Source organism: Triturus cristatus, chromosome 7, assembly GCF_964204655.1.
Source record: "Triturus cristatus chromosome 7, aTriCri1.1, whole genome shotgun sequence".
In the NCBI taxonomy this organism is placed as follows: Eukaryota; Metazoa; Chordata; class Amphibia; order Caudata; family Salamandridae; genus Triturus; species Triturus cristatus.
The window spans coordinates 1,234,184,281-1,234,201,622 of NC_140590.1; the positions used below are offsets into that span (position 1 = coordinate 1,234,184,281).

Genomic DNA, 17,342 nt, shown 5'->3' on the forward strand with positions numbered 1-17,342 from the left:
AGTACATTATAGTTGTTTCTTTACCATTCAATTGCTATATTTCTAAAAAAGTATTATCTTAAACTTCTTTTTTCCCATATTCTGTTTGGTTTGTTATAATGATCAATTCATATATGTATATAAATAAAGTGCTAGTGTGATTTTGCAGACATGATTTAAAACTAAGACCGCACTATAGAAATTGTATTAATTCTACATCATCCTGTTATTGTGTTTCCTACAATCTTAGATTTTCTTGTCTTTAAAACTAATGTGAAAGAGTGGTTATTTATGTGGTGACAATTAAAAGTTCACTTTTCTTGGATTCATTTAACTCCTATAGATGCATATGCAATTCTGCATCCAAGTTATGTCTATATGGGTTTTCTAATTTCTAAAATAAAGCGAGATTCTGTCTGTCTCAGGCTTAAGATTCTGTTACCTCCCCGTTCTTTGGCTATCACAATTTTCATTCCAAAGTACTTAAGTTGTTGGCTACCACTTGCGTGAAGGTAAAAAAAAATGTTTGGCGATTGAATAGGAAAAGTCTTTATTTTTTATAGCATGCAGATGCTGGAGAATTTGTAATTTCAGCTTATTAATGGTACTTCCTACATATTGTTTCCCACAGGGACATTCTAATATGGGTACTACATACTTCTACTCACAGGTGTTATGTTCTTTAATTTGCTCAGTCTTTCCATTACGAAGTTCGAATGATAATGAGTTTTTACAATGCTCCACGTTTGAACATTTCCAGAAGCCTGGTGTATTTAATCAAGATGATGTTATTGGTTGTTTTGTATCCAGATGGCTTTGTGTAAGAATTTCTCCCAGGGAGCCTGTCTTTCTATATGTAATATTTGGATTCAAGGAAAGAGTCTTTTTTAAAGTTTCATCTAGTACGAGGGTTTTCTCATTTCTTTGTATGATTTCTTTTAGCTCTTTATTCTCATTGTTAAAATCTTTAATCAACCGTATTTTTTCATTTCCATTGTTTCTCTCATAGGTTTTTGTTTGAGGTGTTAAAAAATCATCTCTTGGTCTTTGCCTGGCTTTGCTTTTTGCAGTTTCTATTACTTTCAATGGATAGCCTCTTTAGAGAAACCATCTGCTCATTTCTTCCAATTGTTGTTCAGTATCTGATACTTCTGAGCAGTTTCTTTTTGCTCTGAGCATCTCTCTGTACGGTAGGCTCCACTTTACATTTTTTTGGGGGTCCACTGTTCGCATGGAGGATACTGTTGCACAAAGTTGGCTTTCGATGCATTTTTGTACAAAGTTTTAGATTCTTAATAAAAAACCTCCACCTCTAGAAAGATGACACTTTGTTTGCTGATCGAAGAAGTAAAGGACAAGTTATAATTGTTGTTATTTAGTCAATCTATAAAATTCTCAAGGTCTATTTGATTTCCTTCCCATATCACGAAAAGATCATCAATGAATCTTGTCCAAAATGTAAAGTTCAGATTCTCCTTCTTCTTCACAATTTCAGTTTTCCACAGCACCATTAGAAGTTTGGCATAGGTGGGCTCAAATGATGTACCCATTGAGGTCCCCTGTTTTTGTCGAAAAAGGTCTAATTTGAAAAGAAATATGTTATGGGTTAGTCAGTATGTCAACATTTCCAATAGCATTTCTGAATGTTCCAAGAAACTGATTGACTTTGTTTCTAGGAAGTGTTTTACAGCTGATATTCCATCCTCATGGAGAATTAATGTGTACAGCGATGTTACATCTATTGTTGCCATTACAAATTCCTTTCCCCATTGGATTTTTGGGATTTTATTGAGAAAGTCCATTGTATCTCGTAGGAAAGATGGTAAAGAAGGAACATAATCCATTAAAAAGACATCAATGAATCTAGATGTTTTTTCTAGAAGAGAGCCAATTGAATTCACTATTGGTCTTCCTGGTGGATTTGTTAATAATTTGTGTACTTTTGGCAGAAAGTATATCGTCGGGATAGTGGGATGGTCAACCTTCAGATAAATGTACTCTTCAAAGTCAGTCAGATCTTTCCATTCTTGTAGTTGGAGATGGTATTCTTGAGTCAAAGCTTCCATGGGGTTATTCCTAAGTCTTTGATAATGATTTTCATTTCTCAATTGTCTGATGGCTTCCTTTATGTAATCATCAAGATTCTGGATTACGATATTACCGCCTTTATCTGAGGCTTTGATAATGACATTGAGGTCTTCTTTTAACTCCTTTAGGGCTCTGTATTCTCCTTGGGTTAGATTCCATGATTTTTTGTGTTTCCTACTTCTCTTATCCTGAGAGTTGGTTTGCATTTGTCGATTGATATCCTCTATCATGATCTCATAAAAGAGGTCAATCTTGTTCCCAGGGGGTTGTTGTGGACAGAAGGTTGATTGCGATGGACATGCGATGGAGTGTAGGTGGAATGGAGGGAGGGGTAATCTCGAAGGGGAGGGAGTAGTCCCTTCGGACTATCTGAAAAACCCACCTGTCCGACGTGATATTGTGCCAGTGGGGGAGGTGATGGCCTATCCTGCCGCCACTGCCAACTGGTAGCCCTGAAAGGTCAGACAAGGAAGGTTTGGAGGCTGCTGCAGTGTGGGCACTGGTGGACTGTCTCACCCGCTGGATCCCAGACCCACAGCAGTGGGTCCTACGTCCCCGGCCCCACAGAGGCTGGACAGCTTGCGCGGGCCTATGGCTCTCGGCAGAACGTGGTGGGGCACCCCTTCCGTAGCCACGAAAGGCGTTCAAAGCAGACTGCGTGGGTGGTAGCGAGGCTAAAGGATCTGGCCGTAGCCCTAGAATCTTTGAAGTGCTCGAGCCCATTGTCCGCCTTGTTGCCAAACAAGCGACGGCCATCAAAGGGCATGTCCAAAAGAGTCGATTGGACATTGCCCAAGAAGGCAGTGGACCTCCAACAGGCGTAGCATCTCAGGGCTACCGTCACTGAAATCGTCCTGCCTAGCGAGTCGGCGGTGTCCAGCCCACAGCGAATGGTGAACTTTGCTGCATCCCTCCCTTCAGCGACCACACGGAAGAGTATGGCCCAGGCCTCCTCCGGGCACTGTGGCAGTACCTGCGCAATGGTGTCCCACACAAAGTGGTTGTAACAGCTCAAGAGACATGCGGTGTTCCCCTACCGCAGTCCTAAGCTGGAGGAAGAAAACATCTTCTTTCCAAAATGATCCAGCTTCTTGGATTCCCTATCTGGGGGAGCAGTAGGGAACGCAGCTTTGGACGTTGAGGCTTGGACCACCAAGCTCTCAGGGGTAGGGTGTTGGGAGAGAAAAGGCCCTGTGCTGGGCTTGGACCAGGAGCCCAGAAGGATGTCAGTGAGGGCCTCATTGAACGGCAGCAGGGGCTCCGAAGAGGCTGCAGCTGGCTGAAGCACCTCAGTCAGGAGGTTGGTCCTGACTGCCACCGTACGTAGCTCAAGGCCCAAGGCCTCAGCAGCCCTACACAACACCACAGTGTAGGAGGCTCCCTTCTCTGTAGTCACGGTAGGGGGAGAAAGCATTCCAAGGTGTGGACTTGTATCCAGACCACTGGCCTCACCCAGTTCCTCTCTCCAGTCTGGCTTGTTCCAACTGGTCTGCTAGAGGGTCAGTAGACCCCCCCAGTCATCCTCACCCTCCTCTGGCTGCCACTCAGGGCGATAGGGAACGCCAGGATAGAACAAGGGTACAAAAGTACTGGTCAACGCCAGCACCGGCTCCGTGTCCATGTCGAGGGGGAGGCCGGGGTTGACACTGGCTGAGGACACAACCAGCATCAGAGGGGGCGGAGGTTTTGCCAATGGATTCAGTGCCAGAGGAGCTGTTGTAAGGTTGACCGGCGCCGATTCGGATCCAGACCTGGATCCCTGGGGGGCCTGTGGCACGGGAGCCGAAGCTGTCGGCATCGAAGGCCTAAAACCCCCAGCTGAGTCCGCGGGGCCCAAAGGGGCACCAGTGCATTTGGGCTGTCCAAAGATTGAGTGGAGGGCTTCGTAAAAGCTATGAAGTTGGGCAGGGGTCACTCCGGCTCCTGGGAAAGGAGGGAAGCCTCGGAGCTTAGCCAGCGGGCTCAACAGGCGGAGCCGGACGATTACCTTCTGCATCCCGTGTCGCGTCAGCCGACAGACGGGGAGAAGGCAAAGAGCGACGGTGCTTCTTCGCCTTCTTTTTGTGCTTAGACTTACCCGAAGACTTCGAAGAGGAGTGATGGTGGTGACTCCGCGACTGGTCCAGTGACCTCCCTCTCGACCGGGACCTTGAGCAGCGCGGAGCTGACTGCCGGGACTCGAGAAGCTTCGGGTTTATGACCCGGCAGTCAGAACACGACTTCAGGTCATGGTCGCGCTCCAGGCACCAGAGGCACATGAGATGTGGGTCTGTGACTGACATCAACTTGTGACAGGAGTCACAAGGCTTAAAGCCAGTCAGTCAATGTGACATCCCTTGCACCAGGAGTCGAACAGCTCAAAAAAGAAGTCGACAAAAAGTTTTAAAAAACTCAAGTCAAAAAAGACTAAAGGGTATCGCTCTCTACGGATCTGCGCTGGCTGGCGCAAAAAAAAGTACTCACGTCAGCGTGCAGGGGCGGCGTCTAAGTAGATACCGCAATGTCATTCTGGCGATCACGACGCCAACAACGAACGCGGAGTTGACCGACGCCACCTACCGACGCGCAGGAGTACTGCTGAAGAAAATTTCTCCGGATCCAGTCTGATGCCTGGGAGTAATTCTAAGGTAAGGAATCCATAACTAATAGTCTCTTTGTGATAAATAAGATCAAAGTGCTGGCCCTATATCACATTCAGGGCCTATGTGTACCCTCTGTATCACGCCCAACAGTCTAATCGGTGAGGCCTCGCCCCTGTATCACTTGTATCACACCCAGGGGACATGCATACCACTGTGTCATGCCGAGCGGTCAAAGAGACTAACAACCTTCACCTCCTTGGTATCGCCTCCAAGGCCGCCTCAGGAATACTCAGTTCGGGCACATGAAGTGAGCAATATTTCAGATTTCTTTCAGTGGCATGGCGCTCAGGTTAAATTGGTGCACTTTTTCCTGGTTTGCCATACGTTGGGGGCTAAGGATCAGATGTAGTCTCATACCCAATTGACGACGACTTCAGGACACACATCTGCCCTGCGGAATCAGCAGAGCTTTCAATCAATTGTGGCGTCTGCTCACCTTCCTTGCTGTGCTGATGTCAATCCATCAAAGTGGGGTCCTTTCCTTTGGCTACAGTCAGGTTTGAAGCACCAATCTCTCCTGGCTGGCTCACCAAAATGTTGCTTGAATATGAATTTACCTTGAAAAAACAAAGACAAGAGGCATTTAGCAAAACAGAAATAGATGGTTTTATCAGAGAGTGCAGCCAACAGAAACGGATCTGAGGACTGACTCAAAGTACAATCATTTTGAATGTATTTTTATACATTTCTTGAAGTATCATAAAACAATATACAGATCCTGTTTTGAGAGTGAAATGTGGGCCTTGTCAAGAGGCCATAATTTACTCCCACCTGATGACAAATGCAGGTGGGTTTCGATCTTGCGTGGACACAATGAGGGCCTGTGGGTAACGTGTCAAGATGTCTGGCATGGGGAGAGTGTGATCACTGCGTGTGTAGTGTTTGCTGTGTCCTGATTGGCTGAGTGTTCCTAATTTCATGTGGAATCTTACTTTATGGTGTTTGGTGAATGCACACTCCCTTCTGCCATATGAGTTTTATTGAGGCCAATCTCCCAGGACCATTGTGGTGTCACTGCCTATCTGTGATATAAATCTGGGTTTTTCCTGTTCACGCGTTTCTCCTGCTGGTTACGTGCCACCCCACCTGTGATCTGTCAATCAGTAGCCTCATGCCTAGGGCACGGACCTGCCTGATCATGTATTTCTGGCTCAGTGTAGCTGGAGAGGTCATACAGGGGATTTCCACAACAGTGATTCGATTTTGTTTCTATACATACAATTATCGTTGCGTACATCCACATCAATATATTTTTTTTAACGGTTCTTTTAATTGAGAACAAGGTATGACAATTGAAAAAGGTATTATACACAAGGAATGGCAACAAAGTTATAATACAGGAGAGACACATAGCAAGATAATGGAAACACGACAGTACTATAATCACAATTGTAGCATGATAAGATCTCGTGTGACGGTTTCTTCTCTCGTCTTAGGGGGCACACATATTCCTCCCCTGTGGGTGTTCCAATTGTCCCAGACCTGAGACCACTTGGCGGGGCACCCCCTAGCTTCACAGATGGTCTTTTCAGTAACCATACACCAGTCCATATCATTACTCCAGTCCCCAAGGTTTGGCGGGATCTGAGCCTTCCACAATCTTGCAATATTTTGCTTTTCCACCATCAAGCCCAATGTTACCCATGTACGCTCTTTGGAATTTAGTTCAGTTGGGCCCCAGGCGTTTAGGATAGCAAGCTTTATATTACAGTCGATCTTCTGTCCCAACACCCCCTCCATGAGTCTCACAACTGCCGCCCAATACCTTTGAATAGTCGTGCATTCCCAGAGTGTATGGATAAAGGTACCCTCTTGCCCACATTGCCTGGAGAAACCACCATATGTTCTGTACCCCATATGAACCAGTAGTGGACCAGACAGGTAGGACCTATGCAGAAGCTTTAGCTGTATTAGGCGGAGCTTCGAGGAAATGGCCATCTCACGAGGAGAGGCCACTGCTGCCAGCCACTCCTCATCATCCAAACCTGCTACATCGTGGTCCCATTTTGCCCTTAGCTGGACCAGGGGGTCAGGCATGTTATTGATCAGCTTCTTGTAGATTAATGATATGACCTTCTCCGGCAAGTTGCCATCTAGCACCCTATCCTCAAGTGGGGAGGACTCAGGGAGTGATTCTCCTATGAGGAGCACGGCGAGCAAAGCATGCCTAATATGCAGATACAGAAAATATTCGGAACGCGCCAGTTCGAATTCCTGCTGCAGCTGTGTAAAGGGAATAACAGCACCTGACTTCCACAAGTCCCCCACCTTGGATATACCAATAAGATCCCAACGATCGAAGCCCTTCGAGAGGATCAGCCTACCCAGGTGCTCGCTGTGCCAGAGTGGTGTGGCCTGTGTAATCTTGCCCTCCCACCCCAAGCTCTTCGTAGCTGCTTTCCACACCTGCACCGCATGTCCGGTGGGGCCGGTCACGGCTGGCTTCAACATGCGCACATACAGTGCCCCATCAAAGCTCCCACCCGGCAAGAGCCACCTATCGATTTGGAAGGCAAGGTCGCCCGGAGGTCTATACGTGCACTGGTTGATCGCTGCAAGGTATGATGCCCAATAGTATTTCCTAATGTCCGGTAACCAATTCCCCCATCGAATCTTCCCAGCTTTAGCTTGTGTGTGGCAATCTGGGGGGGGTCTACCCTCCAAGAGCAGGTTCCGTAGAAGACAGTCTATTTCCTTAAAGTATGAGGAATCAACGCAGTGAGGAGTGTTTTGCAAAACGTATTAAAATCGCGAAAGGCACATCATCTTAAATAGGGCTGCTCACCCTAAGAGAGACAGAGGGAGTGATTTTCATTGTCGGACATCAGACTTAAGGCGCTGCAGGGGCGGAAGGAGATTACACTCATAGAACCGGGATGGGTCCCTGGAGACCCAGATCCCCAGGTACTTGAAGCCATCTGTGGCTTCCACTAGTTGGAACCCCTGGGGGAGCTGGGGCATTGCCCCACTGAGGATATAGAGCATCTACTTAGTCCAGTTTATTTTATAACCAGCAAATCTGCCGAACACCAGTAAGATATTCAGGACCCTATTTAGGGATACATGCAGCCGGTGATTCAAGATAGAGCAAGATATCATCCGTGTATAATCATATAGAGTCCTCCCAACCAGAGGTCCACTTGAAGCCCCTGATAATAGGGTCTCTACAGACCCACATCGCCAGTGGCTCGAGAGTCAGGGCAAAGAGAGGCGGGGACAAGCAGCAACCCTGCCTGGTGCCCCTGCCAAGTACAAAAGTAATTGGGAGGCAAGGACCTTCACCAGGACTTTGGCCACATCAGTATTACCAATGATATCTCGCCATCGAACCATGTCTCGATGCTGAAATTCTCAAAGTCGACTGGTGTCTCAACATTGAAGTACTTTTCAACATTGACGCTACTTTTCTCCTCAATGTTGTGTGTATTATCGAGGTTGAACCAGCCCTTGGCGGTGAGCAAGTAGGTGTTTACCACTTCTCAATGTCGATTTTCTCCTTTTCTATCTCCCAGGGAACAGTCTCTCCTTACCCCTCAGAGGTCTCCCCAGCCAGGTAATCTTGCCTTCTCAGGTGCTCTACTTGGTCATGCAGGTGAGTCTTCTCTCTCCCTCTCAAAGTTCGTTTGTAGAAGGTCTTACAGTGGCACACGTCTTGGGGTCATATGAGTCTGGCAAACAGAGACTACAGATCCTGGGGCAGATTTACAAGCCCCTGGCGTCACTTTTGCGTCACATTTAACATCGGAAAAGTGACGCAAAAGTGGCGCAAGGGACTGGTAAATCTGCCCCCCTATGTGGGTCCGTTTCTGCCATTTTTCTACCATATTAAGGGCATTTTGCAAAAAGAGATGGCAATTAGAAAAAAATATATATATTTCCTGTCAGGGAAAAATCAGAGAATACTCTTCACCCTAGAGGACGTCAAGTAAATCTCTTTTGGTAAGAAACAAGTGAAACATTTTGAGTGAAAAAGCTTTAAAAAGGCAGCACTCTTCTCCAGGATCCTGTCAGCAGGAGCTGGAAAAAAGAACTGCCTAAACTGGCACCTACAGGGCATGATGCGATGTTAGAGGTCAGAGTGCCCTTAAAGATGCAGTATTTTTTTCACAGTGTTTCACTTCTGCAAACTCTCCAGCTACATTACCTGATTCTTCCTACCATTAACTTAAAAAAAAAAAAAAAGACTGTGTGACGTTTTAAAAAGGCACTGGTATTTATTTTTAGTGACTTTTTGAAGGCTGAAGGTTTTTTCCTCATCTTTTAAAACAAATTAAAGGAATTTGGAAACTGTGTACTTTGTCACATATACCTACTGGCCTTCCTGAAGTAAGGCGTAGATATTGTAAGAATGTGACTATGAAAGAACTGCTATGGGGTCCCCGCATGTGGATGGGACCATTTAGTGCTTATGATTTTTAATGGAGATCCCTTAAGAGAGGTGGTATGAACCACTATACAAATGCTGCCATATAATAAAATACAACATAACACTCCAAGCTGGTCTTTGACCCCCAAAGTAGGCCGTCACTCTGTCCCTCTCAACAGCCCATTAGGGGGAGAAGTGCACATTAGCAGTCTTTTACCTCCCATTAAATGCATACAAACACTGTTGGGTTGGAAGGCTGCCATAGTAGACCCTTGACCCCCACTATTGAATTCTGCTGCCTGTGCTACACCTGTTGTGATTGTGATGTAAGCGTGTACTGCTGCTGCCTATGCTGTGGCTGTTTTGTGTGTGAGTGATTCTAGATCTGCTGGTACCTCTGCTGTTCTTCATGTGAGTGTGAACTAAGCCGCACATTAGTTCTGTTAGTGCTGTGTCAGTTTTTTGTATGCTACAGAAACTTCCACTGTGCTGTCATGTGGTGGTGCATGCACTATGGAACATCTTGTTCTTCGTGCTAGTTTTTAGTTCCTCTCCAAACACCCCATAACGTTTAACACTCTATACAGGCAGTATTCAACGGTCTCTTTGAACCATTTTAGTAGATTTTGTCAGTAGGGTGGTGGGGTGGACATTTATAGTAATCCAAGGGGCTCTGTATAAAAAAGTTGGAAGACCCCTGACTCAGATAATCAAAAGAGGTCAAGAAGAATTCCACAAATAGGAGAGCGTGAGAGGAAAATTCAGCTGCCCTAACGTTTTCAAAGGGATTAGTGGCAAACAGAAAAGGTCTGACTGGGTGCTTTATTTTGTCCTGAGGGGGCCTAGTACTTAAGACAACATTCTGAACCTATGAGACACTAGAATAATTATAAACAGTATTTCAAAGTTTACCGCCAGTGTCCTTAAATTATTTCCTCCCTAGTTTGATACCTAAGATTGTGGCAACAACACAAGGGAGAAAAGGAGCTTGCTCTTTACGGCTAGGGCTTCCTTTAGAGTTTAGTGGATAAGTTATTCTGCCTTCCTTATTAGAAGTACATTATAGCCATTAAACCAGGCCTATAGTACCTTTCTCACATTTTGTATGTTTATTGAAATCCTAGCTATTTACATCTTCTTGTGAGAGAAGAGGAATGATGGAAAAACATTAAAAGTGGACTATTTTACCTTATAGTTGTGAGCCAAAGCTCAGAGACTGAGGTCACAATATTGCAGTTGAAATACCAATGTACAACAATATTGAATCCAAAATATCGACTAACACCTTATGATCAAGGTAAACTGATTTGGCGTTAATAGTGGTAAATCAATACTTCCCAATGCATACTTACCATGACATTACAGTGGTGGTCAAAAAGTCAGATCCAATATTTCTGCTATTCGATATTATTGACCTTGATACTGTGACAGATACAATGATACACAACCAACTATTGCTTCAATCTATATGTCTGAATCAAATTATTTATAATTTTAAAATATCCAAATGCTAGTGTTAAATTACATTTCAGATTTTCTTCCTGTACTTGCTTTTAATATTCAATTGAAAGACTGTTGAGAATGCACAAAATGCTGCATCATATTATTCCTTCTAAAATAAAGTAGCCAAAATTGTTCCCCCCAAACTCACTCCCCTGACAATGCGATTTCCTGTACTTACTGAAAGCAGCTGGCCGCTGAGACAACCCATGTTTGTGAGATCAGAGACCCTCCGCACATGTGGACTTCATAGTACTGTAGACTGACCTCCCAAGGCCACTTTCCTGGGTGGATACTACTTCTGCTTGAAATACTATCCTTCGGTTCAGGAACACCACAGACTGAAGATAGGAAAAGAAAACACAGGTAAGGTGAGACCTTATAGGAGATTCCAATAGGATCCTAATACCTATGTTGTCTGCACAGATTGTAATCTGAAAGGCCTGAATCTTGTGTTTGATGGGTTTAGTCATCATTCATGTATGGTGGTTGTGCCATGGTAGATAAGGAGTAGCAAGCTAGGAAAGCATATTTCAACCAAGTTGCACTGATAAAAATCCTAAACTTCCTGTAGATGCTCAATTGTATATATTTGTGCAATTTTCAGAGAAAGAATATAAGCAAAAATTGATTTTAATTGCAAATGCAACTTTTGTTGCCCTCCCGATTGTTTTGAGGAATTTAACTCATAGAATTAACCCTGTTTGTTTTCTAAATAGCTTTTACCACTTTTTCAGCAGCTTCTTAAAACATTTTAACAATTCAAAAAAACCTTTCAAGAACTCTTTGGTTGTGTTTTTGTACTTTCTAAACACATTCTCTAATCTTGAAATGACCAGTCCTTAACAGCATGTTTTGCTTCATAACTATCACTCCCAACTTGAAAAACATTCATGAAAAGTCTTTAATCAACCATTTCAACATTTCAACGCTTCGAAAACTTTGAAATCTTGCTATGAACAAATCAAACTTTTTCAGAACTCTAAATAACTTTTTTGACTTTTTACAACGAAACTATGACTGGAGTAGAGTGGTAAACATTTAGAAAACTCTACAATGCAACAAAATTACTGTGTTGTTCAATCAATCAATGAAAACTTTATTCGGATCATTACAATCCATAAAAGTACAAGAAAAAGACAAAATATTTATAAAATCATGCAATTAGACACTAAAATACTGTTTTGCACATGAAGAGTAAACCATATTACTTTAGGACATTGTTAACCGGGCACGAACCACAGTTTTTAAGAAAGAGCTCACGCGAAAGACAAGTTCATCGTCATCCAGGGACAAAATCATTGAAAATGCAAGTTCCAGGCTAAGTGGCTTTAGTTTTTTAAAATACGGAGTTAAAAACCATTTAATGTACTGTGTTGTTATTTCTGTAGGTTTCGGCTACAGACTGCTTTAGCAGTCTCCTGGCAGGTCTACTGTTTCCAGTACAGAATGTATAGTTACAGTAGACTTGAGGATAGAACCTTGTTCATGACCAGAAGACTTTGTTGTCTATCTAATGTGTCTGATATTAATTCAATGACTTTCTTCCTTTTTCCTTTTCTTCCTTATTCTCTCTTGTGTTTGTCCTGCACTGGAGCGTTTTTGTCTAACAGTGTTGTGACTGGATGAGTTATATCTTCCCACCCATAGAGTCCCCATATTATGGGGACTCTTTTTAGGTTTCGCCTGCACAGTGCTTGAGCGGTGCTAGAGAAATCTATTGTTTTTAATATAAACTTAAAAGGGACTTACATCCCACCTCTTCTCTTTCCTAACTTCTCATTAGTTCCTGTGCGTGCCACTTATCTTTTCTCCATTTCTATTCGCTGTAGCATATCTCCTGCATTTACTAATGCTTGTACCTCTCCTCTGCTTCTCTTATCAGTTTCCTGACACCGAAATACTGTTAACATCCGCTTGGTGGAACTATATTTTCATAAAGTTTTGCCTTTTACTATTGCAGCATGTTTATATAACAATTTATCACCCTGAGAGATTAAGTGATTTGCATAGAATCACAGGATGTTACGTAGTGCCACCAAGACCTGAACCAGGATCCCCAGCTCTCCCGTCAGCAGCTCTGGCTGCTGCGCCACATCCTCTCCACTCCCTTGTTATCTGTCTGGGAGCTCTTTCCTTCTCATGGACGATGATTGATGAAAACAGCCCTTTATTCCTTACATAGGCGAAACCGGTGCATTACCAATGCTTGTTTTGTTTGCGTTTGTTCAGTTCTCCTCTGCCTTGCTGCCCACTTTATTTTCACTCACTACCCTGATGGTCCCTCACGTGTTTCTCATTTGCCTACAAAATATCGTTTTTTTTACGAGTGTCCATCTGCTATAAATGTTACCATGATCCCCAGTAATTATCTTCTGCCAAGTCACACTCTTAATTTATAGTTTTAATATTGTTGTCCGCCTTGTTAGACAGGTACATAAAAAAAGCCGTTGTACTTCGCGATGCATGTGCATGGACAAATCACAACACTCAAGCTAGCCTGTATCATCACGACGCAAGCATATATTCCTGGGATAACACAAACAGAACTAATCCATAAATATTTAGGAGAGTTAATTCCGGTGACCCACAAAAGTTCAGGGGTCAATTGAGGCTCAAGAAATCCAACCAGGAGTGAATGGATTCAATTTCTGATATGGCTCAAAAAGATCTAAATTGAGGCCCATTGTATTTGCTGCTTCTTTCGCAAGCGGCTTAAAAAAACTTGGGGGGGGGGGCCTGAAAAGTACATGGAGCGGGCCTCCTTCCCTGGCACACCTCCTAGCACTTTTGCTGGGGGGGGAACCCTGGAGCTCGCCCCAACCAGCACCACCGGGGCTTATGTTACACCACTGCGTGAGTCGCCCCTGCATATGGTGCAGTCATCTCAGCTCTCTATACTTCCTTTCCGTTCATACTTATGGATCAACTCGATTGGGAACGCACATGGAGCTGACTGTATAAAACTGGAGGGTCCAACCTTAAGTGTTGGTGAGGCCTACCTGTAAAGTCAATCAGCTTTAGATGTTACGACGGATATATGAGTTATTCCTTGTCCTTAACGGAAACAAAATACCTCTAATAATTGTTTCCGGGGAACAGCCATTACAACGCAGTTTTTACCACGCAGTGCAGTTACATCGCATGCGTTACAACGCATGCGATGTTACAACGCTATGCCATTACAGCGCAAGTCTTTACATCGACTTGCGCTAGATGGCGTGCTAACATTACAAATAGTGTAGTTTACTATCCCAACACCTTCCCTACTGTTAAGTGGACTGGAGTTGGAATAGTAAATTACACTTTTTTAATGTTAGCACGCCATCTAGCGCAAGTCGATGTAAAGACTTGCGTTGTAATGGCATAGCGTTGTAACATCGCATGCGTTGTAACGCATGCGATGTAACTGCATGCGTTGTAAAAACCCGCGTTGTAATGTCATACATCCATTGTTTCCTGGTGGGAAACAGAGGGTATCGATGCCCAGATTAGTATAATACGAGTTTCTTACATCAAACTTACATCCCATAAGTCCAGGGTCTTGTATAATTTGAAAAATTGTCCTATCTGTACATTTATTATGCAATAAACAATCAATATTGTGAAACCAATGGTAAAAACAAACACTATTCCTTTATTTATTAAGTTCCTACATTTATTAAAAAGTAGGGGAGGGTGTAGGAACTCTTCTCTTTTACTATTTTTTTACCTTTTTAGCACACGTCTGGGTCACCCAGTGCGCACCCTCCCTCGCAGTTCTGTCAGTCCCACCACCATGCCCACATCCTAGGATCCTCTCCGGGGGACCTCCCTACATTGCATATGCTACTGACACCTGCCTGCCCCAACCATAAGAACCCAAAATGTGCATAAGGTGGAAAAGTACAAGCAAACTGGTAAAGATGGGGAGTAGCCACTCATTACCTTGAGTTTAAGGGAAGTTGCAGAACTGTTTCCTATCCACCTAGATTACATTTACAAAAATATTGATGAAGATACCACTTTCGTTAGTCTGTATGTTTGGAGCTATCGGGCCAAATCAGACATTTTGAGGTCTGGTATTGGTGGTCTGTATAAATGTGTAAGGATTGTTACCAACACAGAGGGGCATATTCCCAAGGACTCATCGCCGATTTAGCTGCCCTTTTCCGCCATGAGAATGGCGATAATTTATCGCCCTATTCACAAGCCTGCGCTAACAGCCGACATCGTCAGTTGACCTGCGATAGCTGCCACTAAAAACATCGCCAAGGCTGACAGCGACAACTAACGCTAATCATGCAGAGTAACCGTTCCCGTGCAAAAACTCACGATAACACCACTTTGTGATATTCTCAACGACCAGCCAGATCGGCGATGCGGTCCAAAAACAGGCGATAAGGCACGTTAGCAGCAGGGACTTAAGACCTGCTTTTTTCTGGTCTTAAGTAGGACGAAAACCTGCAGTATAAAGGGAGCTCAGCCCAGAGCCACAGCTGAAGACCAACTGATGCCATGGAGCTACTAATCATGCAGCTTGGAGACCCAAGAGGGCCACAACACCCACCTCCAGTCTGCATTGCTGCTTTCCGGTTGTTAGCGAGTTTCAGCTTGGTTTTGCACTTCACATTATTCCAGCGCTTCTTGCAGTCGTCCTCTTCCCTTCTCTTCACTCCGACTGCATTCACCTTGGCCAGGATGGACTGCCATATTGCATTTTTAGTTACCAATGACACAGTGGAGGTGATGAACAGTTGTTGGTGGTGTTCTATCACTTCCGTAATGAGGACCTTGTTTTCCTGCGGACTGAATCGCAGGTTCCTCTTCTTCTTCTTCTTCTTCTTCTTCTCCTTCCCCTTTTCCTTCCCCGAGGTCCTTGGCTGGTCCTACGGGGTGTTTGTGGGGTTCTGGTTGGCCTCTGTAGTTGCTCCAGCTTCCTCCATGGTGCTTCTCAGTTGTTTGGGTTTTGTTTATTTTATTTATTTTTGGCAGCTTTTATGGTGATTTTTCCCGCCTGACGTGGGAATAGCAAGCATGGCGCTGATTATCACTGATATTTTTATCGCTGTTGGGCCCCTCGCCACTTTTTTCACGTTCGCGTTTCCTTTTTTATCGGCATCCTGGTAAATTTAACTCAGACATTTGAAGCGTTATCGGGGAACTATTGCCTGTTGCGGACGTGTTGAGAATACGTCATTAACATGGCGTTAGTTTCTCGTGATAGACGGCGTTATGTAAAATTGTGTTAACCTATGCTGGCGTTAATTATCACCCGTTTTTGAGAATATCCCCCAGAGTATGTTATAAAGTTAATTTTCTCGCCTTGGAGGAGTCTCTCGAGTATTGAAGAATGCCTCATGGTGAATCTGTTGAATTTCAGCATTCAAATTTATATTAGCACTGAGAGTTTTGATATCACATATGAGCTAAGACACAAGAGCTTTTAAAGCTGCGTTGATATTGCGTGATTCTGGAACCCCCATGAACTGAATAATGATTTTTGGAAGACACATTTTCTGAATGCTCTGCAACAGTCGTATATTTTGTTTCTAGCTTTCATACTTTGTATTCCCGCCACTTGTTCTGATGGGTCGGAATGAACAATGATCATGTCCCAGATGATTTTTTCATTGATATTCTTAACGTCTTCAGTGGGGAGGACGAGATGTTCATATCCTCCACAATACCTTATCAGTGCGAAGGATGTGAACATTGCATCCTCCAACTGAAGTCACAAAATGCTTCTGGTGCTCACACAAAAGTATACCTATCCCTCATAGGTCCCTGCTCTAGGATGCAGCAGGACGTGAGGGACAGTGGGGGAGGGTTGGCCCATTGAGGTTTTTGGGCACACTCCTACCTCTATTGCGTCAGCGGTCGCTCTTCTTCCAGGGCAGTGAAATTCACCCCAATCAGCCCCCCGTGGGGGGAGGGGGTGGGTAAAGGCCCCTGGATGCCATGGATAGATTCATTTCATTTTTGTTTTAAATGGGTGGTAGTCGGACAGTCCTGGCATCAGGCTACGCTCTGTCACCTATAAAGCAGCAACAGCCTTGCTAAAGAAAGGCAGGCTGAGAAAAGTACTCTCAATCAGCCCTCCCTGCGGGGAAAGGAACACCACTAGACACCAGGATGGGATAGATTTTAAACACAAGGTGAGAGTGCACCCAGTCTGTCAACGGGCTGCACCGCCACCCTTAAAGCTGCAGCAGTCTTTTAGTCCCCCTGGGGCCTACACCAACCACATTCCCTTGACAAGGAGAGGCCATTTAGAGTAATTTGGACATAGGTTTGATATGGGCTGACAGAGAGGGGGTTGATCGCCCCAGTCTGCCTCCTCCAGGTGGCAGAGAGATTGTCTGATGCTCGGGGTGGTGGGTGAAGTGCAGTGTCAGGATGAGCAAACCCCCCAACCCAGTCTGTTTCTTCTCACATCTTTCCCATATGATCTGGGGGGGCATTCTGACCCCCCACCCAGGAGTGGATAGATTAGTGGCTAACCTCCATTCCTATCTGCCCAGCCTGTGCTGGACCATCTTGACATCAGGCCCCAGATGTATTTCTGCACCCCCCACTCCAACCTCCTGGAGGTAGAACAGATTTTTATCCCTTCTCTGACAGCCCATATTTCAAAGCTACATTTGAAGAAATCCAATTTCTCCTCACTTTAAATGATGACTGGCTGCACTATTTGTGATCTGGATCAGCCAGCAGCCAGGGAACCCTACCAAGTCAGGGAATTCTGAAACCTAGAGATACAGGGAACACCAGGGTGGCATAGCTTG

The 17,342-nt window shown here is 44.4% G+C and overlaps 1 protein-coding gene across 1 annotated transcript in view; it reads right to left on the bottom strand.

Moving 5' to 3' along the window:
* The window catches only part of LOC146811701 (polyserase-2-like), a 1,284,631-nt gene that overhangs the window by 515,819 nt on the left and 751,470 nt on the right, over positions 1–17,342 (bottom strand). Inside the window, exon 9 of the mRNA XM_085615101.1 lies at positions 10,757–10,916. Within this exon, the coding sequence (XP_085471227.1) occupies positions 10,757–10,916 (160 nt within the window). The remainder of the gene's footprint in view (positions 1–10,756; positions 10,917–17,342) is intronic.